This window comes from Oncorhynchus nerka, linkage group LG20, assembly GCF_034236695.1.
Source record: "Oncorhynchus nerka isolate Pitt River linkage group LG20, Oner_Uvic_2.0, whole genome shotgun sequence".
Lineage (NCBI taxonomy): Eukaryota > Metazoa > Chordata > Actinopteri > Salmoniformes > Salmonidae > Oncorhynchus > Oncorhynchus nerka.
Genome location: NC_088415.1, coordinates 13,733,688 through 13,757,813, shown reverse-complemented (window position 1 = coordinate 13,757,813; position 24,126 = coordinate 13,733,688). Strand labels below are relative to the sequence as shown.

Genomic DNA, 24,126 nt, shown 5'->3' with positions numbered 1-24,126 from the left:
ACACTGTCTAAACATCAACTACTGACACTGTCCAACCATCAACTACTGACCCTGTCTAACCATCAACGATAGACAACTGACCCTGTCTAACCATCAACGATAGACAACTGACCCTGTCTAACCATCAACGATAGACAACAGACACTGTTTAACCATCAACGATAGACAACTGAAACTGTCTAACCATCAACGATAGACAACTGACACCATCAAACCATCAACAATAGACAACTGACCCTGTCTAACTATCAACCAACCATCAACTATTGACACTGTCTAACCATCAACCACTGACCCTGTCTAACCATCAACGGTAGACAACAGACACTGTCAAACCATCAACGATAGACAACTGACACTGTCCAACCATCAACTACTGACCCTGTCTAACCATCAACGATAGACAACTGACCCTGTCTAACCATCAACGACAGACTCTGTCTAACCATCAACTACTGACCCTGTCAAACCATCAACAATAGACAACTGACCCTGTCTAACCATCAATGATAGACAACAGACACTGTCTAACCATCATCAATAGACGACAGACACTGTCTAACCATCAATAGATGACAGACACCGTTTAACCATCAACTACTGACCCTGTCAAACCATCAACAATAGACAACTGACCCTGTCTAACCATCAATGATAGACAACAGACACTGTCTAACCATCATCAATAGACGACAGACACTGTCTAACCATCAATAGACGACAGACACTGTCTAACCATCAACAATAGACACTGTCTAACCATCAACGATAAGCAGCACAGGCTGAGGTCAGACTCTCAACACATTGGAGGACGACAGAATAACAGGCGATTTTCCTTCAACCCTCGTTCCACTCTCATTCTGACCCTGTCTGCATTCCCCACACCCCGTCACCCCTCCACTCTGAAGCCTTTTGCATTCTGAACAGCGTGAGGAACCTGTACTTTGTCCTATACTAATCATATCCTTCCCCTGGAGGTTCAAATCCCCTTTGGAGGGTCTCAGCAGTCTGCTCATACTCACTCCTATGCTACACTGCACTGTATAATCTCTGACAGCAGAATGCTGAGCTGCTGCCTCCCTGTTGGTGGGGAATAACAAAAAGCATTTCAGAGGCAAGCCACATATACACCTGGAAAATAATACCAAAGCATTTTTAATCCGGCAGGCTGGCTATACGTTGGCCATGTTAATACGATGTTTTGAGTCAGTGTATTCATGGAGATTTACAACGCCTGCTCCAGACATATAGTACACATTTTATATTTGACATTTTAGTCATTTAGTAGACTCTCTTATCCACAGTGATTTACAGTGAGCACATTCATCTTAACCACATATCACAGGCATAGAAAGTACATTTTTCCTCAATAAAGTAGGTATCAGTAGAGTCAGTACACCGAACTTATGGAAAGGAAATGTTAAGGCCTGCTTTAATAAGAGAGCTATGAGTATCGCCGGGCTGTAAGGCTGCATGATACAGTGCTGTCTTCCACTGCAGGAGGACGAGATCTGCTGTAGATAATATGTGTAGATCAGCATGTCTTGCTGAGATATGCAATATGCTGCATCGGGGGTAAAAACTACATCAATTCACTTCGGTCTAATTTCAGTGAAGCCTGAGAAACACAGAACAGCCAAAACCTGAACCACTAATGAAGGGAGTTTCCTTCCTAACATCATTGCTTGGAAGTGGACTCAGTAGCCTATTGGACTGCTGTATGCGGAAACTAGTGTTAACGTTGGCTAGTTGGAGCTTGTTTCTGAGTGACAAAATGTGTAGATCTGACTGGGTTTCTACCAAATATGAATGCCTTTGGAGAATCAGGTAAATAATGAAGGCGTTGCTGGGGAGACATGAGAAAGATTCAAAAGGTATCCCAGAGATTTCATAATGTCTTATAAAAAATTGCCTTTGTTCTGAAATGCCTAAAATGCCAGGGGGTGATTTGGTAAAAGTGTATAATCAGTCAGACTCTAGTTTCAGAGCTAATGTCCTTCCCATTCACAGGTGGTCATTATTCCAGGAGATGGGAAGCAGCTCTTACGGCTGGGTTGCTAAAGAATTGTTTTGAGAAGAAAATGGGTGCCAACGTAGCAGGGCTGGGGTGAGTGAGCGCTGTCCGCCAGCAAACACCAGAGGGGGAAACAATTCAAGGGCTAAATGGTCCCACAGGGCCTTTGTGAAAAGAGGAAATCTGGCATAGGCTTCAGGCAGACCGCTCTGGCAAGGTAGGCCTCTGCTAGGTTGCTATGGCAACTGGCGAGCCCTGCATGGATTATGTTGCCCTGCTTCCTTACACTAGAGAATTCATTGTTGTGTATGCATTCTGTCAGCCGACAAGGACATGTTATTCTCTGACATAAACACCCATTCATTTAGCTGCAAACAAATTATTTTTAGCATGTTTGGATGTGATGAAGAGTGAAGTTGCCAGACCACCGATATGTCTTTGCTTTTTCTGTGTTAACGTCTTCATCTTAAACTGTGAGGCATCATGCTAATTTAAAAACAATGGCAATATACACAATATTCAGAATGATACTCCATGTCATACACTCCTCCATGTTGAGAAAAAAAGCCTCTCACACCCACGCCATCGACTCAGTGCTGAAGTGCAAATGTGCACATATGCCAGTAAAACGCCGTTGCTCCACAAACAGAACAGAAGAAAGACGAGACCTTGGCATGGAGCTCCGTGCTGAAGCTGAAGCCAGCGAGAGGCTCTGAGCAAGGGGCTCTGACTGATCCTCGGAGAGATGCAGTCCCATTGTTCTGCCTCAGCAAAGCTGTGGTCTGGATGTCTGCCTGGACCTGCACTACCCTACCCTGCCCTGCCTGGCCCTAGCCTGCCTGGCCCCTACCCTGCCTGCCCCCTACCCTGCCTGGCCCCTACCCTGCCTGGCCCTAGCCTGCCTGCCCCCTACCCTGCCTGGACCCTACGCTGCCTGACCCCTACCCTGCCATACCCGGCCCTACCCTGCCTGGATCCTACCCTACCCTACCTGGCCCTACCCTGCCTGGCCCCTACCCTGCCCTATCTGGCCCTACCCTGCCTGGCCCCTACCCTTCCTGGCCCCTAACCTGCCCTACCCTACCTGTCCCTACCCTGCCTGGCCCCTACCCTACCCTACCCTCCCTGGACCCTACCCTGCCCTACCTGGCCCTACCCTACCTGGCCCTACCCTACCTGTCCCCTACCCTGCCTGGCCCTACCCTGCATGAGCCTGCTACTGTTACAGACCCGGGCCTTCTCAAATCATATTAGCTAGCAACATCTGGCCAGCCTGTCCTGGATGTTATCTGGTCCTGTGTCCAGTGGTCGTATGATGGATAACATGGAAAGTGGAAGAGGACATAGCAGTGTCACTAGCAGTGGTGGAAAAAGTACCCAATTGTCATATTTGAGTAAAAGTAAAGATACCTTAATAGAAAATGAAAAAAGTCACCAAGTAAAATCCTTACTTGAGTAAAAGTCAAAGTATTTGGTTTAAAATAAACTTAAGTATCAAAAGTAAATGTTATTGTTAAAATATACTTAAGTATCAAAAGTTTAAATAAAAGTATAAATAATTTCAAATTCCTTATATTAAGAAAACCAGACTGCACCCTTTTTTAAATGTATTTTTACTGATAGCCAGGGGCACGCTCCAACACTCAGACATCATTTGCAAACGTTTTTAGTGATGATTCCAAGATGGTGTAGCAGTCGGACGTGTGTTGTGTTTGTCTTTGTCTTATCCCGTGTCTTATCCCTTCTAAATAGATTTTTTTTTTGCTCTTATACTTTTGAATCACTTTCTATCTTTCTATCTACAAACTAAATATACCTTCCTGCAACCCGCCTCACCCAATGTGGTACGGATCTGCAATTTTTTATTCCTTATAACTGGAACCTCTGTCAGGAGCTAGCCAGCTAACTAGCTACTAGTCTTTGTTAGCCACGGCTAGCGGTCTTCACTTTTAGCTCGGACACCGCCAGCTTTTGCTCGGACAATACATGCCAGTCTTCACAGCGCGATATCAACACAGAGCATATCGGACTGCTTCTCTCTACCACATCACCGGATTCCTGCCGCTCTGGATCATTACACCGGGTCATTGCAGCTAGCTAGCTGCTACCGAATGGCTACTGTCAGCTAACACCTCTGTCCGAAGCAAGCACCAATTAGGCCCATATACCATCTAATTCTAGGGCTACAATACCTCTTTTGCCAATTGGCCTGGACCCTTCATTGTCGACACGAGCCCCGCCGATCCATCACGACTGGTCTGTTGACGTAATCGCACGATGTGGTCTCAACAGGCTGTTCCATTGCGAGGTCCCCCAAGACCCATCTTCTTGCCCCGGCCCGCTAGCTTTCTAAATGCTGTGTCTTCTGCTCGCCTAGCGTAGTACTGACTACTGAACGGCTACTTGACTCACTGACTATGGCTGTTCTTTGGATCCTGAACAAACTCCTATGGTCAATCACCACCTTCGGAGACACCTAAACCCCAGCTGATGCCCCCTGAAAAGATTTAGATGCACTATGTTCCACTGGAGGTCAACACGGTATAAGAGCCTCATTTGTAAATGTATGTAAAAATCCTGTCCTATGGTCACCCAGCCCCCCTGGACTATTTCAATAACACGGTAACTCAGGTCCTCCTGTGTGTAACTAACTGACCCGCTCGGCCCATTCATCGCCATTTACCCGTTGTTGTCTTAGCTCCCCCGATCAACACCTGTGACTGCTTTATGTCTCTCTCTAATGTCAGTATGCCTTGTCTACTGCTGTCTCAGCTAGTTCTTATTGTTTTATTTCACTGTAGAGCCCTCAGTCCCACTCACCTTGCCTTAGATAGCTCTTTTGTCCCACCACCCACACACGCAGAGACCTCACCTGGCTTAACCGGTGCCACCAGAGACAACCTCTCTCACCGTCACTCAACGCCTAGGTTTACCTCCACTGTACTCACATCCTACCATACCCTTGTCTGTACATTATGCCCTGAATCTATTCTACCACACCCAGAAATCTGCTTCTTTTATTCTCTGTTCCCAACGCTCTATAGCCTTTAGCCGCACCCTTATCCTACTCCTCCTCTGTTCCTCTGGTGATGTAGAGGTTAACCCAGGCCCTGTAGTCCCCAGTATCACACCTATTCCCCAGGCGTTGTCATTTCTTGACTTCTGTAACCGTAAAAGCCTTGGTTTGTTAACATCAGAAACCTCCTCCCTAAATTGGTTTTATTCCCTGCCTTAGCACACTCCGCCAACCCTGATGTCCTAGCCATGTCTGAATGCTGGCTTAGGAAGGCCACCAAAAATTCAGAAATTTCCATCCCCAACTACAACATTTTCCACTAAGATAGAACTGCCAAAGGGGGCAGAGTCGCAATATACTGCAGAGATATGTCATGATATCCAGGTCTGTACCCAAACAGTTCGAGCTTCTACTTTTAAAAAGCCACCTTTCCAGAAATAAGTCTCTCACTGAAGCCGCTTGGTATAGACCCCACCCAGCCCCCAGCTGTGCCCTGGACACCATATGTGAATTGATTGCCCCCCATTTATCTTCAGAGTTCGTACTGTTAGGTGACGTAAACTGGGATATTCTTAACACCCTGGGCGTCCTACAACCTAAGGTGCTATCAATCTCACACAAATTATCAAGGAACCTACCAGGTACAACCACAAATCCGTAAACACAGGCACCCTCATAGATATAATCCTGACCAACTAAAAACACCTCTGCTGTCTTCAACCAGGGTCTCAGTGATCACTGCCTCATTGCCTGCATCAGTAATGGGTCTGCGGTCAAACAACCACCCCTCATCACTGTCAAACGCTCCCTAAAACACTTTAGCGAGCAGACCTTTCGAATCGACCTGGCCCGGGTATCCTGGAAGGATATTGACCTCACCACGCCACTAGAGGATGCCTGGTTATTCTTTAAAAGTGCTTTCCTCACCATCTTAAATAAGCATGCCCCATTCAAAAAATGTAGAACTAAGAACAGATATAGCCCTTGGTTCACTCCAGACTTGACTGCCCTTGACCAGCACAAAAACATTCTGTGGAGTACTGCATTAGCATAGAATAGCCCCCGCAATATGCAACTTTTCAGGGAAGTTAGGAACAAATATACACAGTCAGTCAGGAAAGCAAAGGCTAGCTTTTTCAAACAAAAATGTGCATCCTGTAGCACAAATTGTAAAAAGTTTCGGGACACTGTAAAGTCCATGGAGAATAAGAGTACCTCCTCCCAGCTTCCCACTGCACTGAGGCTAGGAAACACTGTCACCACTGATAAATCCACCATAATCGATCATTTCAATAAGCATTCTCCTTCACCCAAAATTTCAATAAGCTTCTCCTTCACCCAAATCCAGGTAGATGATGTTCTGAAAGAGCGGCAAAATCTGGACCCCTACAAATCAGCAGGGCTAGACAATCTGGACGCTCTCTTTATACAATTATCAGCCGCAATTGTTGCAACCCCTATTACTAGCCTGTTCAACCTCTCTTTCGTATAGTCTGAGATCCCTAAAGATTGGAAAGCTGCCGCGGTCATCCCCCTCTTCAAAGGGGGAGACACTCTAGACCCAAACTGTTATAGACCTATATCCATCCTGCCCTGTCTTCGAAAGCCAAGCTAACAAACAGATCACCGACCACTTCAAATCTTCTCCGCTATGCAATCTGGTTTCCGAGCTGGTCATGGGTGCACCAAAATTGTAATTATTTCACCACTATGGCCTATTTATTGCCTTACCTCCCTAATCTTACTACATTTGCACCCACTGTATATAGATATTTATATTGTGTTATTGACTGTACATTTGTTTATCCCATGTGTAACTCTGTGTTGTTGTTTTTGTCACACTGCTTTGCTTTATCTTGGCCAGGTCGCAAAAAAATAAATAAAAAATAAAAACACAGAGCCCACCGGATCAGAGGCTGTAGTTATGACCAGGGATGTTCTCTGTTTAGTGAGTCCACCAGATCAGAGGCTGTAGGGATGACCAGGGATGTTCTCTGTTTAGTGAGTCCACCAGATCAGAGGCTGTAGGGATGACCAGGGATGTTCTCTGTTTAGTGAGTCCACCAAATCAGAGGCTGTAGGGATGACCAGGGATGTTCTCTTGATAAGTGTGTGAATTAGACCATTAATTGTCCTGCTAAGCATTCAAAATGTAACGAGTACTTTTGGGTGTCAGGGAAATGTATGGAGTAAAAAGTACATCATTTTCTTTTGGAATGTAGTAAAGTACAGATACTCCCCAAAACTACTTCAGCAGTACTTATTTTTACTTAAGTACTTTACACCACTGATCACTAGACGTGTACACTGCATGATTACGATTTCTCATTAGGTTTGTTGTTGTATTTCTCTGTCCCCAGTACCTTCCATTTCTCTGTCCCTTCTGCCTGTCCATTTCTCTGTCTCGTGTACCTGTCCATTTCTCTGTCCCCAGTACCTTCCATTTCTCTGTCCCTTCTTCCTGTCCATTTCTATGTCTCTTCTTCCTGTCCATTTCTCTGTCTCGTGTACCTGTCCATTTCTCTGTCTCGTGTACCTGTCCATTTCTCTGTCCCTTCTACCTGTCCATTTCTATGTCTCTTCTTCCTGTCAATTTCTCTGTCTCGTGTACCTGTCCATTTCTCTGTCCCTAGTACCTGTCCATTTCTCTGTCTTGTGTACCTGTCCATTTCTCTGTCCCTAGTACCTGTCCATTTCTCTGTCCCTTCTACCTGTCCATTTCTCTGTCTCGTGTACCTGTCCATTTCTCTGTCCCTTCTACCTGTCCATTTCTCTGTCCCTTCTACCTGTCCATTTCTCTGTCCCTAGTACCTGTCCATTTCTCTGTCCCTTCTAACTGTCCATTTCTCTGTCTCGTGTACCTGTCCATTTCTCTGTCCCTAGTACCTGTCCATTTCTCTGTCTCGTGTACCTGTCCATTTCTCTGTCCCTAGTACCTGTCCTATCTCTGTCCATTCTACCTGTCCATTTCTCTGTCCCTAGTACCTGTCCATTTCTCTGTCCCTTCTACCTGTCCATGTCTCTGTACCGGTTTCTGAAATTCATTGAAAAATATTGACAATAAACATGACTTTATGCCATCTATTTTCATAGAATCATTTAAACAACTTGACAAGGAGCAAACGCATGACTACATCCACGTTCCAAACATAGGGCACCTGTTATCTGTCAAGCCTCTCTTCTACACTGAGGTGGCTACACAGCCCGGTAGAACTCATCAAAGAATTTCAAGTGACGGACAGAACCAATCAATATGTTACTTCACTGAAAGCTCCTCTGTTTCCTCTTGTCCTCAGAGAGATGAGAGATCATGGCAGATAGATACTTACGACTGGAGCACGCTGCAGTTGTAGTAGATGAAGTCAGTGGTGATGAATTTGTGCCCTGTCTCCTTGGACTTCAGGGAAAGCTTTAGCACTCTCTTGTCCCCTGGAATAAAGAGAAGACCCACAGTAAACCAGACAGCCTAGAGGCTCTGAAACCATTATCAGTCCCATTCCAGGTGCTATACCCCAGAAAAATAATGTTCTTCTGTCTAATTCAATAATGTAGATGTTGATAAAAATGTCTGATTGCTCCTGTCTTTTATCTACCATTTCCATTAGCAAGAGAAGTGCACTTATAGTCCAAAACAGAACCCTACAAACAGGCCACATCTCTGCTGCTAGTCCAATTATACCTGTAGGCTTGACTTCAAGATAATTGGCAAAACATTTCCAGTGGACTTTCAATAACTGCTACTAATGGAACAAAAAATGAGCTACTGCACTTTTCAGGTTCCCATCCATCAGTCCATCCGGTAAGAGCATTCAGTTGTTTTTCATAATTTTTTGAAAACACATTAAGGCCCATGTTCACATGGCTCCGAACAACTAAAACCTGGTGTACTTCAGACACATTGCAGCTGTCGTCACCACTAGTTGACATAATACAACCCACAAAGCTGTATGGAACGATAGAGCTCATTTCACACATAGTGATAAATATGATCATCAGAAAATAAAAACATATTATCACTCAATAGCTAGCACATTGTTTTATAACATTTGAATGTGTACTAGATTTATATTAGTCTCTGATAGAAGCCTTACCGTATCCCTGTGTGAGGGAGGGGACATCTCTGAGGGAGGGGGACATACAGAGGACCTGCCCCTTGGCCAGTACCTCCCCTGGGCTCTCTGTCAGCTCCTCAAACACACATGTCACCCCGGCTGACAGGCTGGGCACGTTGACCACTCTCACACTCAGCTGGAGGGAGGAGAGGGGGGAAAGGTGAGAGAGAGAAAGAGGGAGGGTGAGAGAGAGAGAGAGGGGGAGAGAGAGGGGGGAGGGAGGGAGAGAGAGAGAGCGAGAAAGGGAGGGAGGGAGAGAGAGAGAGGGAGGAAGAGAAAGGGAGAGAGGGAGGGAGAGAAGAGGCAGTATATTATTTGACAGTTGGAGTCATCCCTCTGCGTATCCTAAACCAGAAATCTGCAATGACAGGTTAATAATAAGCCAGCTCCATATTGGTCATGTCGTGATTAGCTAGCTTCGTGTTGTGATAAGCTAGCTTCGTGTTGTGATTAGCTAGCTTCGTGTTGTGATTAGCTAGCTTCGTGTTGTGATTAGTTAGCATCGTGTTGTGATTAGCTAGCTTCGTGTTGTGATTAGCTAGCTTCGTGTTGTGATTAGCTTGTGTCATGTTGTGATTAGCTAGCATAGTGTAGTGATTAGCGAGCATCGTGTTGTGATTAGCGAGTTTCGTGTTGTGATTAAATAGCATTGTGTTGTGATTAGCTAGTGTCATGTTGTGATTAAATAGCGTTGTGTTGTGATTAGCTAGTGTCATGTTGTAATTAAATAGCATCGTGTTGTGATTAGCTAGTGTCATGTTGTGATTAAATAGCATCGTGTTGTGATTAGCTAGTGTCATGTTGTGATTAAATAGCATCGTGTTGTGATTAAATAGCATCGTGTTGTGATTAAATAGCAGCGTGTTGTGATTAGCTAGTGTCATGTTGTGATTAAATAGCACTCGTGTTGTGATTAGCTAGTGTCATGTTGTGATTAAATAGCATCGTGTTGTGATTAGCTAGTATCATGTTGTGATTAAATAGCATTGTGTTGTGATTAAATAGTGTTGTGATTAGCTAGTGTCATGTTGTGATTAAATAGCATTGTGTTGTGATTAAATAGTGTTGTGATTAGCTAGTGTCATGTTGTGATTAAATAGCATTGTGTTGTGATTAAATAGTGTTGTGATTAGCTAGTGTCATGTTGTGATTAAATAGCATCGTGTTGTGATTAGCTAGTGTCATGTTGTGATTAAATAGCATCGTGTTGTGATTAAATAGCATCGTGTTGTGATTAAATAGCAGCGTGTTGTGATTAGCTAGTGTCATGTTGTGATTAAATAGCACTCGTGTTGTGATTAGCTAGTGTCATGTTGTGATTAAATAGCATCGTGTTGTGATTAGCTAGTATCATGTTGTGATTAAATAGCATTGTGTTGTGATTAAATAGTGTTGTGATTAGCTAGTGTCATGTTGTGATTAAATAGCATTGTGTTGTGATTAAATAGTGTTGTGATTAGCTAGTGTCATGTTGTGATTAAATAGCATTGTGTTGTGATTAAATAGTGTTGTGATTAGCTAGTGTCATGTTGTGATTAAATAGCATCGTGTTGTGATTAGCTAGTGTCATGTTGTGATTAAATAGCATTGTGTTGTGATTAAATAGTGTTGTGATTAGCTAGTGTCATGTTGTGATTAAATAGCATTGTGTTGTGATTAAATAGTGTTGTGATTAGCTAGTGTCATGTTGTGATAAGCTACCGTCATGTTTTTCTCTGGTGTGAACACAGTTGTTTTTTTTACAGCCTGTAATTGCCTGAGTGGACTTAGAGGTCACAGATATGTTGTTATTAAACTAATGTCCATGATCTAGCTTGTGTTGAAATTAGCTAGTATCACAGGCCTCCTGTCTGGAACATTAAAACACAATGAGGTCAGTTGTGATTAAATATTACATGCTGTTCTTAGCTTAAATGCCAGCTCAGCTCAGTACACAGCTGTATTAACATTCAGCTCAGTACACAGCCGTGTTGTGATTAAATAGCCGTGTTGTGATTAGCTCAGTACAGTACACAGCATTTGTGATTAGTACAGTACACAGCATTGTGGGTAACATTCAGCTGATTAAGTACATAGTGTTGTGAACATTCAGCTCAGTACACAGCCGTATGTTGTACACAGCCGTATTGGGTAAATTCAGCTCAGTACACAGCCGTTTCAGCTCAGTGTACACAGTTGTGATTAAATTCAGCTCAGCTCAGTACACAGCCATATTGTGAACATTCAGCTCAGTACACAGCCGTATTACTGGGTAACATTCAGCTCAGTACAGTCACAGCCGTGTTTCAGTGATTAAATAGCATTGCTCAGTACACAGCCGTATTACTGTGATTAAATAGTGTTGTGATTCAGCTCAGTGTCACAGCCATATTACTGATAAGCTCAATACACAGCCGTCATGTTTTCAGCTCTGGTGTGAACATTCAGCTCAGTTTACAGCCTGTAATTACTGGGTAACATTCAGCTCAGTACACAGCCGTCCATTACAGTGGGTAACATTCAGCTGAGCTCAGTACACAGCCGTATTACTGGGTAAAATTCAGCTCAGTACACAGCCGTATTACTGGGTAACATTCAGCTCAGTACAGTACACAGCCGTAATGCGTAACATTCAGCTCAGTACACAGATTACTGGGTAACATTCAGCTCTGTGTTGAAATGCTATTACTGGGTAACAGCTCACACAGCTATTACTGGGTAACATTCAGCTCAGTACAGTCACAGCCGCTGGGTAACATCCTTCAGTCAGTACACAGCCTGGGTAACATTCAGCTCAGTACAGTACACAGCCGAGGGTAACATTCAGCTCAGTACAGTACAATCAGCCAGTAACTGGGTAACATTCAGCTCAGTACAGTACAACAGCTCAGTACACAGCCGTACTGGGTAACATTCAGCTCAGTACACAGCCGTATTACTGGGTAACATTCAGCTCAGTACAGTACACAGTCATATTACTGGGTAACATTCAGCTCAGTACAGTACACAGCCGTATTACTGGGTAACATTCAGCTCAGTACACAGCCGTATTACTGGGTAACATTCAGCTCAGTACAGTACACAGCCGTATTACTGGGTAACATTCAGCTCAGTACAGTACACAGCCACACAGCCGTATTACTGGGTAACATTCAGCTCAGTACACAGCCGTATTACTGGGTAACATTCAGCTCAGTACAGTACAGTAACATTCAGCTCAGTACAGTACACAGCCGTACTGGGTAACATTCAGCTCAGTACAGTACACAGCCGTATTACTGGGTAACATTCAGCTCAGTACAGTACACAGCCGTATTACTGGGTAACATTCAGCTCAGTACAGTACACAGCCGTATTACTGGGTAACATTCAGCTCAGTACACAGCATTAACATTCAGCTCAGTACAGTACACAGCCGTATTACTGGGTAACATTCAGCTCAGTTATTACTGGGTAACATTCAGCTGAGCTCAGTACACAGCCGTATTACTGGGTAACATTCAGCTCAGTACACAGCCGTATACACAGCCGTACTGGGTAACATTCAGCTCAGTACAGTACACAGCCGTATTACTGGGTAACATTCAGCTCAGTACACAGCCGTATTACTGGGTAACATTCAGCTCAGTACAGTACACAGCCGTATTACTGGGTAACATTCAGCTCAGTACAGTACACAGCCGTATTACTGGGTAACATTCAGCTCAGTACAGTACACAGCCGTAACTGGGTAACATTCAGCTCAGTACAGTACACAGCCGTAACATTCAGCTCAGTACAGTACACAGGGGGTAACATTCAGCTCAGTACAGTACACAGCCGTATTACTGGGTAACATTCAGCTCAGTACAGTACACAGCCGTATTACTGGGTAACATTCAGCTCAGTACAGTACACAGCCGTATTACTGGGTAACATTCAGCTCAGTACAGTACACAGTCATATTACTGGGTAACATTCAGCTCAGTACAGTACACAGCCGTATTACTGGGTAACATTCAGCTCAGTACAGTACACAGCCGTATTACTGGGTAACATTCAGCTCAGTACAGTACACAGCCGTATTACTGGGTAACATTCAGCTCAGTACAGTACACAGCCGTATTACTGGGTAACATTCAGCTCAGTACACAGCCGTATTAACATTCAACATTCAGCTCAGTACACAGCCGTATTACTGGGTAACATTCAGCTCAGTACACAGCCGTATTACTGGGTAACATTCAGCTCAGTACAGTACACAGCCGTATTACTGCGTAACATTCAGCTCAGTACACAGCCGTATTACTGGGTAACATTCAGCTCAATACAGTACACAGCAGTATTACTGGGTAACATTCAGCTCAGTACAGTACACAGCCGTATTACTGGGTAACATTCAGCTCAGTACAGTACACAGCCGTATTACTGGGTAACATTCAGCTCAGTACAGTACACAGCAGTATTACTGGGTAACATTCAGCTCAGTACAGTACACAGTCGTATTACTGGGTAACATTCAGCTCAGTACAGTACACAGCCGTATTACTGGGTAACATTCAGCTCAGTACAGTACACAGCCGTATTACTGGGTAACATTCAGCTCAGTACACAGCCGTATTACTGGGTAACATTCAGCTCAGTACAGTACACAGTCATATTACTGGGTAACATTCAGCTCAGTACAGCTCACACAGTATTACTGGGTAACATTCAGCTCAGTACACAGCCGTATTACTGGGTAACATTCAGCTCAGTACAGTACACAGCCGTAACATTCAGCTCAGCTGGGTAACATTCAGCTCAGTACAGTACAACATTCCACAGTAGTATTACTGGTATTACTGGGTAACATTCAGTTCAGTACAGTACACAGCCGTATTACTGGGTAACTTTCAGCTCAGTACACAGCCGTATTACTGGGTAACATTCAGCTCAGTACACAGCCGTATTACTGGGTAACATTCAGCTCAGTACACAGCCGTATTACTGGGTAACATTCAGCTCAGTACAGTACACAGCCGTATTACTGCGTAACATTCAGCTCAGTACACAGCATTCAGTCAGTACAGTATTACTGGGTAACATTCAGCTCAGTACAGTACACAGCCGTTACTGGGTAACATTCAGCTCAGTATAGTACACAGCCGTATTACTGGGTAACATTCAGCTCAGTACAGTACACAGCCGTAACATTACTGGGTAACATTCAGCTCAGTACAGTCACTCAGCCGTATTACTGGGTAACATTCAGCTCAGTACACAGCCGTATTACTGGGTAACATTCAGCTCAGTACAGTACACAGTCATATTACTGGGTAACATTCAGCTCAGTACAGTACACAGCTCGTATATTACTGGGTAACATTCAGCTCAGTACAGTACACAGCTGTATTACTGGGTAACATTCAGCTCAGTACAGTACACAGCCAGCCATTCAGCTCATTACTGGGTAACATTCAGTTCAGTACAGTACACAGCCGTATTACTGGGTAACATTCAGCTCAGTACACAGCCGTATTACTGGGTAACATTCAGCTCAGTACAGTACACAGCCGTATTACTGCGTAACATTCGGCTCAGTACACAGCCGTATTACTGGGTAACATTCAGCTCAGTACAGTACACAGCCGTATTACTGGGTAACATTCAGCTCAGTACAGTACACAGCCGTATTACTTACTGGGTAACATTCAGCTCAATACACAGCCGTATTACTGGGTAACATTCAGCTCAATACACAGCCGTATTACTGGGTAACATTCAGCTCAATACACAGCCGTATTACTGGGTAACATTCAGCTCAGTACAGTACACAGCCATATTACTGGGTAACATTCAGCTCAATACAGTACACAGCCATATTACTGGGTAACATTCAGCTCAGTACACAGCAGTATTACTGGGTAACATTCAGCTCAGTACAGTACACAGCCGTATTACTAGGTAACATTCAGCTCAATACAGTACACAGCCATATTACTGGGTAACATTCAGCTCAGTACACAGCAGTATTACTGGGTAACATTCAGCTCAGTACACAGCCGTATTACTGGGTAACATTCAGCTCAGTACAGTACACAGTCGTATTACTGGGTAACATTCAGTACAGTACACAGCCGTATTACTGGGTAACATTCAGCTCAGTACAGTACACAGCCGTATTACTGGGTAACATTCAGCTCAATGCACTACACAGCCGTATTACTGGGTAACATTCAGTTCAGTACAGTACACAGCAGTATTACTGGGTAACATTCAGCTCAGTACAGTACACAGCAGTATTACTGGGTAACATTCAGCTCAATGCACTACACAGCCGTATTACTGGGTAAAAATGAATGCACTCCATTGTCCAACAGAGCCCTGGGAATCTGAGACAAATTCGTAACTTCAGGAATAAGCTTTAGGTGTAACAAATGACTGAGTTGGCCTCAAAGAGCAGGTTGGGTATGAGCAGAAGCACACAAATGATACCAGTGTATATCATGAACACACATTTAGGAAAATATTTTGAAAACATTTGAAATATGCTGAGCCATGCTGAGTTCAAAGTTGTTTTTGTAGCCAACTTCCAAATGGTTCGCTTAATGCTGCATAGCAGAAACTTTTATTCTGATAATTGACTCATCGGGGTCTGGATAATACAGTTGATGTCGAATGTTTACATACACCTTAGCCAAATACATTAAAACTCAGTTTTTCACAATTCCTGACATTTAATCCTAGTAAGAGTGACCTGTCTTAGGTCAGTTAGGATCACCACTTTATTTTAAGAATGTGAAATGTCAGAATAATAGAAGAGAGAATGATTTATTTCAGCTTTTATTTCTTTCATCACATTCTCAGTGGGTCAGAAGTTTACAGACACTCAATTAGAATTTGGTAGCATTGCCTTTACATTGTTTAACTTGGGTCAAACAATAAATTGGGTGAATTTTGGCCCATTCCTCCTGACAGAGCTGGTGTAACTGAGTCAGGTTTGTAGGCCTCCTTACTCGCACACACTTTTTCAGTTCAGCCCACAAATGTTCTAAAGGATTGAGGTCAGGGCTTTGTGATGGCCACTCCAATACCTTGACTTTGTTGTCCTGAAGCCATTTTGCCTCAACCTTGGAAGTATGCTTGGGGTCATTGTCCAATTGGAAGACCCATTTGCGACCAAGCTTTAACTATCTGACTGATGTCTTGAGATGTTGCTTCAATTAATCCCCATCATTTTCCTACCTCATGATGACATCTATTTTGTGAAGTGCACCTGTCACTCCTGCAGCAAAGCACCCCCACAACATGATGCTGCCCCCCCGTGCGTCACGGTTGGGATGGTGTTCCTCGGCTTGCAAGCTTCACCCCTTTTCCTCCAAACATAACGATGGTCATTATGGCCAAACAGTTCTATTTTTGTTTCATCAGACCAGAGGACATTTATCCAGAAAGTACAATCTTTGTCCCAATGTGCAGTTGTAAACCGTAGTCTGGCTTTTTTATGGCGGTTTTGGAGCAGTGTGTTCTTCCTTGCTGAGCGGCCTTTCAGGTTTTCTGAGGTCTTGGCTGATTTCTTTTGATTTTCCCATGATGTCAAGCAAAGAGGCACTGAGTTTGAAGGTAGGCCTTGAAATACATCCACAGCTACACCTTCAATTGACTCAAATTAGGTCAATTAGCCATGACAACCTTTTCTGGAATTTTCCAAGCTGTTTAAAGGCACAGTCAACTCAGTGTATGTAAACTTCTGACCCACTGGATTTGTGATACAGTGAATTATAAGTGAAATAATCTGTCTGTAAACAATTGTTGGAAAAATGACTTGTGTAATGCACAAAGTAGATGTCCTAACCGACTTGACAAAACTATAGCTTGTTAACAAGAAATTTGTGGAGTGGTTGAACAATGAGTTTTAATGACTCCAACCTAAGTGTACGTAAACTTCCAACTGTATATAATAATAATAATATATACCGTTTAGCAGACGATTTTTGTCACGTCTGCTCCCGCTCTGATTGTTTTTTGTCTTTATTTTCTTGTATGCTGACGCTATTCCTGTCTTATTTCATGTCCGTTATTTATTAAATGTTTTACTCCCCATACCTGTTTCGTCTCTCAAGCGTCATTCCATGTGACAGATCTTATCCAAAGCGATTTACAGTCATCCGTGCATACATTTTACCTACGGGTGGCCGCGGGAATCGAACCCACATGCCATGCTCTACCAACTGAGCCATACAGGACCACATAGATTATTGGAAACAATTGTTTCATATATTCCTATTGAAGCCAGAACATCTCAGGTTAATGCCACATAGCAGCCATTCTCTCTCTCATTGCGGTTTTATTTTAACCTCTCTGCGAGTAAGGCTAGTTTCCAGAATTGCTGCCTGTCTGACGTGCCCAAAGTAAACTGTGTGTTACTCAGGCCCAGAAGCTAGGATATGTATGTAATTGGTAGAATTGGATAGAAAACACGCTGAAGTTTATAAAACTGTTAAAATAATGTCTCTGAGTATAACATAATTGATATAGCAGGCGAAAACCCGAGGAGAATCCACCCGGGAATATTTTTTTGGAGCTCAGAATGACTTCCAATGCAATGCTTTTGAAAGATGTAATTTCCGCCTCCCAGATTGTTGACATCTACTGGAAGCCATAGGAACTGCAGTCTTCATACAAGGTTTTAGGCTTGTTTTTTTGAAAAATGAAGATGTATTTGTAGTCGTTCCAAGTTGAGCGCTGGGGCAAAAGTAGTCTTTTGAGTGCGTGAACGTGGGCGCGCTCTTTGTTCTTTTCCTTTGCTATTGACCATAGTAATCTCCGTCTGAAATATTCTAATTTATTTAGATATTAGACAACCTGAGGGCTAATAAAAAACATTGTTTGACTCGTTTGGACGAACTTTGCTGGTAAATTTTTGGAATCCTTTGTATGCATGTTGAAGGACTGGATTAGTGAATTCAGTGGCGACAACTAAATGGCGTTTTTGGGATATAAAGGACTTTATCGAACAAAACAACCAGTTATTATTTAGCTGGGACCCTTTTGATTGCAAACAGAGGAAGATATTCAAAAGTAAGTGATTTATTTTATCGCTATTTGTTATTTCGTGACGCCTGTGCTGGTTTGAAAAATATGCTAATGTGAGGTGCTGTCCTCAGACAATCAAATGCTATGCTTTCGCCGTAAAGCCTTTTTGAAATCTGACAATGCAGTTCGATTACCAAGATTCTATGCTAAAGAATCATGTATGACACTTGTATTTTCATGAATGTTTAATATTACGATTTTGCATTTTGAATTTGGCGCCCTCCGATTTCACCGGATGTTGTCGAATTTGATCCCGTTAGCGGGATCTCCGCTTGAAGTGGTTTTAAACCTGCTATTATCTGCTGTGGAAGAAAATGTCCAATTTCTCTCCAAACAGATTCTAAGGAGCAGCCTGATATTAAAACATTTATAACAGCAACACATTTGTTAAACATGGCGTTACTGTCAGTGTAGTGGTTAAAGGGGCGATCTGCATTTCGCTATATTCATTTATTAACTTATAAACTAATTATATAAACCCATTGAATCTTGAAGAATATAAATTGCAAATGCCTCATGAGCTTAGTTCAACTGTCGTACCCCATCAGAACCCAAAATATAAGCTTGTTTTACTCCAATGATTGTAAACAATGTAAATGTAAACAAGCACTCTAGAGACTCAAATATATCATTTTGATATCATGGATGGTCAGTCCTTTCATCAATAGCTCTGTTTATGAACTTGAGAATGGTTGTATTTCTCCAGCCCCATCCCTCAGTGGCAGGGGGAAAAACTTTATTGTTTTGACTGCTAATTGCCGCTTTAAAGGAAAATTCCACCCCCAAAACTATATTCTGGTTTCGGTTCAATAGTCATACAGACTGTATTTCTGTATTTTGAAAGTTATATATCTTGATGACTTGTTTGAATGTTTACTTATCTTGAAAACTTGATTGCTGACATCCAAAACATTTTGGGACTATATCAAAAATGGATGAATGATACAAATACCAAAAGATAGCTTTTGGATGGAGTTTTCCTTTAAGCTTGACAGCTGCACTGAAAGTGGCTGAGGATTATCACCAATAAAAACTCCTGCTTATGCACCAACCAATAAGCCACAGGATATTACTGCACACGACTAGGGATCATCTCACATTGAGACAGACAGAGCAAAGCAGAGTATCAGATAGAACAGGGTCGAGGATGACAGCACCACTTCCCTACAATCTCCATTAACACCATCACCAAAAACTATTACATCAAATACTATAAAGTGATGAAAATGTAATATAAGGAAAAATAAACATCAATGGAAAAAATACTGGCAAGAAAAACAAGCCTGAAATGTATCACATGCCTACTTATATTATACAAGCCTGAAATGTATCACATGCCTACTTATATTATACAAGCCTGAAATGTATCACATGCCTACTTATATTATACAAGCCTGAAATGTATCACATGCCTACTTATATTATACAAGCCTGAAATGTATCACATGCCTACTTATATTATACAAGCCTGAAATGTATCACATGCCTACTTATATTATACAAGCCTGAAATGTATCACATGCCTACTTATATTATACAAGCCTGAAATGTATCACATGCCTACTTATATTATACAAGCCTGAAATGTATCACGCTGTGGAAGGAAAGTTCTTGCCTACTTATATTATACAAGCCTGAAATGTATCACATGCCTACTTATATTATACAAGCCTGAAATGTATCACATGCCTACTTATATTATACAAGCCTGAAATGTATCACATGCCTACTTATATTATACAAGCCTGAAATGTATCACATGCCTACTTATATTATACAAGCCTGAAATGTATCACATGCCTACTTATATTATACAAGCCTGAAATGTATCACATGCCTACTTATATTATACAAGCCTGAAATGTATCACATGCCTACTTATATTATACAAGCCTGAAATGTATCACATGCCTACTTATATTATACAAGCCTGAAATGTATCACATGCCTACTTATATTATACAAGCCTGAAATGTATCACATGCCTACTTATATTATACAAGCCTGAAATGTATCACATGCCTACTTATATTATACAAGCCTGAAATGTATCACATGCCTACTTATATTATACAAGCCTGAAATGTATCACATGCCTACTTATATTATACAAGTTGATTCACTCTAAAGCCTTGTTCAAATCATTCATTGGACAAAGCAGAAGAAAAAGCCTTTCCTGAAATGTATCACATGCCTACTTATATTATACAAGCCTGAAATGTATCACATGCCTACTTATATTATACAAGCCTGAAATGTATCACATGCCTACTTATATTATACAAGCCTGAAATGTATCACATGCCTACTTATATTATACAAGCCTGAAATGTATCACATGCCTACTTATATTATACAAGCCTGAAATGTATCACATGCCTACTTATATTATACAAGCCTGAAATGTATCACATGCCTACTTATATTATACAAGCCTGAAATGTATCACATGCCTACTTATATTATACAAGCCTGAAATGTATCACATGCCTACTTATATTATACAAGCCTGAAATGTATCACATGCCTACTTATATTATACAAGCCTGAAATGTATCACATGCCTACTTATATTATACAAGCCTGAAATGTATCACATGCCTACTTATATTATACAAGCCTGAAATGTATCACATGCCTACTTATATTATACAAGCCATTAAATGTGAGAAAGCAGAAGCAGTGAAGCAGAAATGGTGATTTGAAGGTTACCATTCAACTTAAGCGTGTGATAATTGAATTTGGATCGTCTGTGGAAGGAAAGTTCTTTTATTTTCCTTTAGAGGAACCACTTCTAAAAGAATTAAGAAGCCGCTGAAGTTCCAGGGCTGTTTTTCACCCAAGACGCAACACACCATTAATGATTTGTTTACTTCTAATTAAAGCCATATGTCTGGGGACAGAATGGGGGTAGGCTTAATTAAAAATGCAGGGCCTAGCACCAGACAAGACTGTTCTCTGTACAGTAAGTGGAACTGTGGTGTCTCCTCACAAGCCACCAACCATTCAGATCACTGGGATTCTTTCTGTTGCTTTGTCATATCTTCTCCTTCAGTTCCCAGAAATTAGATTTCATTCAATTACACTGCAGGCCTCTTCCTAGTGGAATGGCAGATATGTGATTTATGGTGAAACGTTGTCCCCCTGGGGTGAAGGCTCTCTCTCTCTCCCGCTCTCTCTCTCTCCCTCTCTCTCTCAGCCCCACCATGACGCCATGAGAAAGTCAGGGGATCAAGGACCTGCATTAGTGAGGTTCATCTTCTGTTCTCTGTGGGGACAAAATGGACTCACCACATCTTCAATTAGCAGGTGATGAGGCCTCTGTAATATATGATCAAGTGAAATAGGGCTATAAACTGTCAGATGAGAATGTAGCGAGGTGCTAGAGGCCCGAGGAACGTGGGTGAGAAACGGGAGATTGGGCGGTCACATTAACCCTAAGAGAAAGGGCTAATGTGAGCATATCACTTCATTTCAACTAGCGTTCTTTTTTTTTTCTTCTTTTTTTTCTCAGTTCAAATTGAGTCATTCCTTACGGCAATTCACCATTTCAGGTTTCACAAATTCTATTACCCTGCCCTTATTCCGTATCCTCAAAGTCAAATGAATCCAAGGATATATGTTCACACGATAGTCTAAATCACATTATGTTTAGAGCTCCCTGTTGATTCTGACTCTAAAAGGCAGAGATTCACCTTGTTCAAATCATTCATTGGACAAAGCAGAAGAAAAAAGCCTTTCATAACACATGTAAATGATCTAATGATAATGGCATTACATCATTCAAATGGGAGTGTTGGGGTTAACTGGGAAGCACTGGGACACAGAGACAGGATCAAGGATCAATTGAGCACATTAATTGATATTGGGGAGGGTGGGCCCGTAACTGCCTCTAAGGGTCTGGGTTAATTATCTAGTTGACTTTGATTAGTGAGAAAGACGACACAAGAGACGCTCAAGTCTGCTGAAGAGGTGAAACCATATTGACAGGACAGTCACTTATCGCCAGCTTTTTTACTGTTCTTTTTACTATAACCTTCAACCATGTTCATCTGAACCACCGTCCCTCAAATACATGTTCAGAATGTGCATTTGGGTTCTGCAAATGCTGGATTAAAGAAAGACATTTATCAAGACAGCAAACATGGCAAATGATAGTTTCGTGTAATAAAAGTTGCTCTAATTAAAAGAATACGCTGACAATCCCAGTTATATTTAAATGAAGGCAGAGGTTTCATCGTTTATAGAACATTAATGAAGTATCTTGAGTAAGGGGTGTTTCCACAAGATAAATGACATGAGACACTCTAACCAAGGGCCCCCTCAACAGATACAGTAGCAGAGAAATACACAAAATAAGCCTGATTTGAATCACACTGCAAGTCCATCTTCCAGTTTCCTGTTGTTGCCATGGACACAGACCATTTCCCAGGGTGCACTTAGTTTTTTTCCCTCCTCTACCCTGGCTCCACTAACATGATGGCGTGATGGCTAGAGGCTAAAGAGCGCCGGGGGAATAGCAGACAAAGCCCAGACAACAACAGGTAAAAGAAAGGAAGCAGGTCAAAGCTAGTCTCCCAATCCAGAGTGTGTTTGGCTTTTATTTGTATTTTTGAAGAGCCATCCATTGAAGAGCCATCCATGGCCACCATCTCCCCAAGGGAAGGAGAGCTCTGGCAACACAGATTAAGAATTAAGATTTAACAACCCCCCTAAATTTCCCCAAATCTTTTTTTCGGAGCATCACTCCCATATGTGTCAAGACAGTAACACGACAAGCGATAAGTGCTTTGATAAATGTATATATTACAGATGAGAGGAGCACATGGTGACACCCACCACAGCTTTCATATGAAAAGTCATAAATCAGGCAGTGCATTCAAATTGATAAGTGATTTAAATGAGGTCTTGAGAGTTATGTCACATCGACGTACCAAAATAAAGCTCTCTAACCGTGAAATGAGAGCAAGGAGGTGAATGGGGCCATTGTAGACATCTGTGGTAAACACTGAATTATAAACCAGGTCGTTTGGGTCCTGGATGTTGATTGGCAGAATGCCGTGGTAAAATCAGACAATATACCATGGCTATGATGCAAAAAACTTGTTTACTGTTGTAATTATGCTGGTAACCAGTTTATAATAGCAATAAGGCTCCTCGGGGGTTTGTGGCATATGGCCAATATACCACGTCTAAGGGCTGTATATCCAGGCACTACGCTTTGTGCCTAAGAACAGCCCTTAGCCGTGGTATATTGGCCATATACCAAACCAAGCTTTATTTATCAAATCAAGCTTTATTTATACAGCACATTTATAGAGCTATATTTATACAGCACATTTATAGAGTTTTATTTATACAGACATGGAATGCAATGCAATGTGCTTTACAGGAAATAAAATAAATGAAAAACAATGAAATAAAAGGTGAAATATTTACAACACAAAAAACTAAAGAATGACACAAACTGAACAACTAAAAAGCACCCCGAGGAAAATCAAAGCAAAAAAAAATTGTTTTAAGATCTCTTTGAAATATTTCCACAGTTTGGGCTCCCCTCAGGTTCTCTGGCAGGCTTTTCCAGAGGCTGGGGTCATACTGTAGTAACTAAATGCTGCCTCTCCATGCCTCTTGGTCCTAGGCTTTGGGATAGTTAAAAGGCTGTCTCTCCATGCCTCTTGGTCCTAGGCTTTGGGATAGTTAAAAGGCCAGAGGACCTGAGGGACCTACTGGATACAGAACTTAAAAACATGTCTGATGTGTTGGGGTGCACAATCATGGATTGATTAAAAAACCAACAGAAGTATCCTAAAATTAATTCTAAAACTCACAGGCAACCAGTGAAAAGACTTCAGTGTAATGTGTGCTCGTCGTCTGGTCTTGGTCAGTAGCCAAGCTGCAGCATTCTGTATGTTTTGCAGTTGATCAATGGCTTTCTTGGGTAGACC

The 24,126-nt window shown here is 42.1% G+C and overlaps 1 protein-coding gene across 1 annotated transcript in view; it reads right to left on the bottom strand.

The window, feature by feature from the left end:
* LOC115101848 (plexin A3-like) overlaps positions 1-24,126 on the bottom strand; it is a 237,838-nt gene that overhangs the window by 115,745 nt on the left and 97,967 nt on the right. Inside the window, 3 exon segments of the mRNA XM_065005252.1 lie at positions 8,360-8,459; positions 9,122-9,278; positions 10,899-11,002. Of these exon segments, the coding sequence (XP_064861324.1) occupies positions 8,360-8,459; positions 9,122-9,278; positions 10,899-11,002 (361 nt within the window).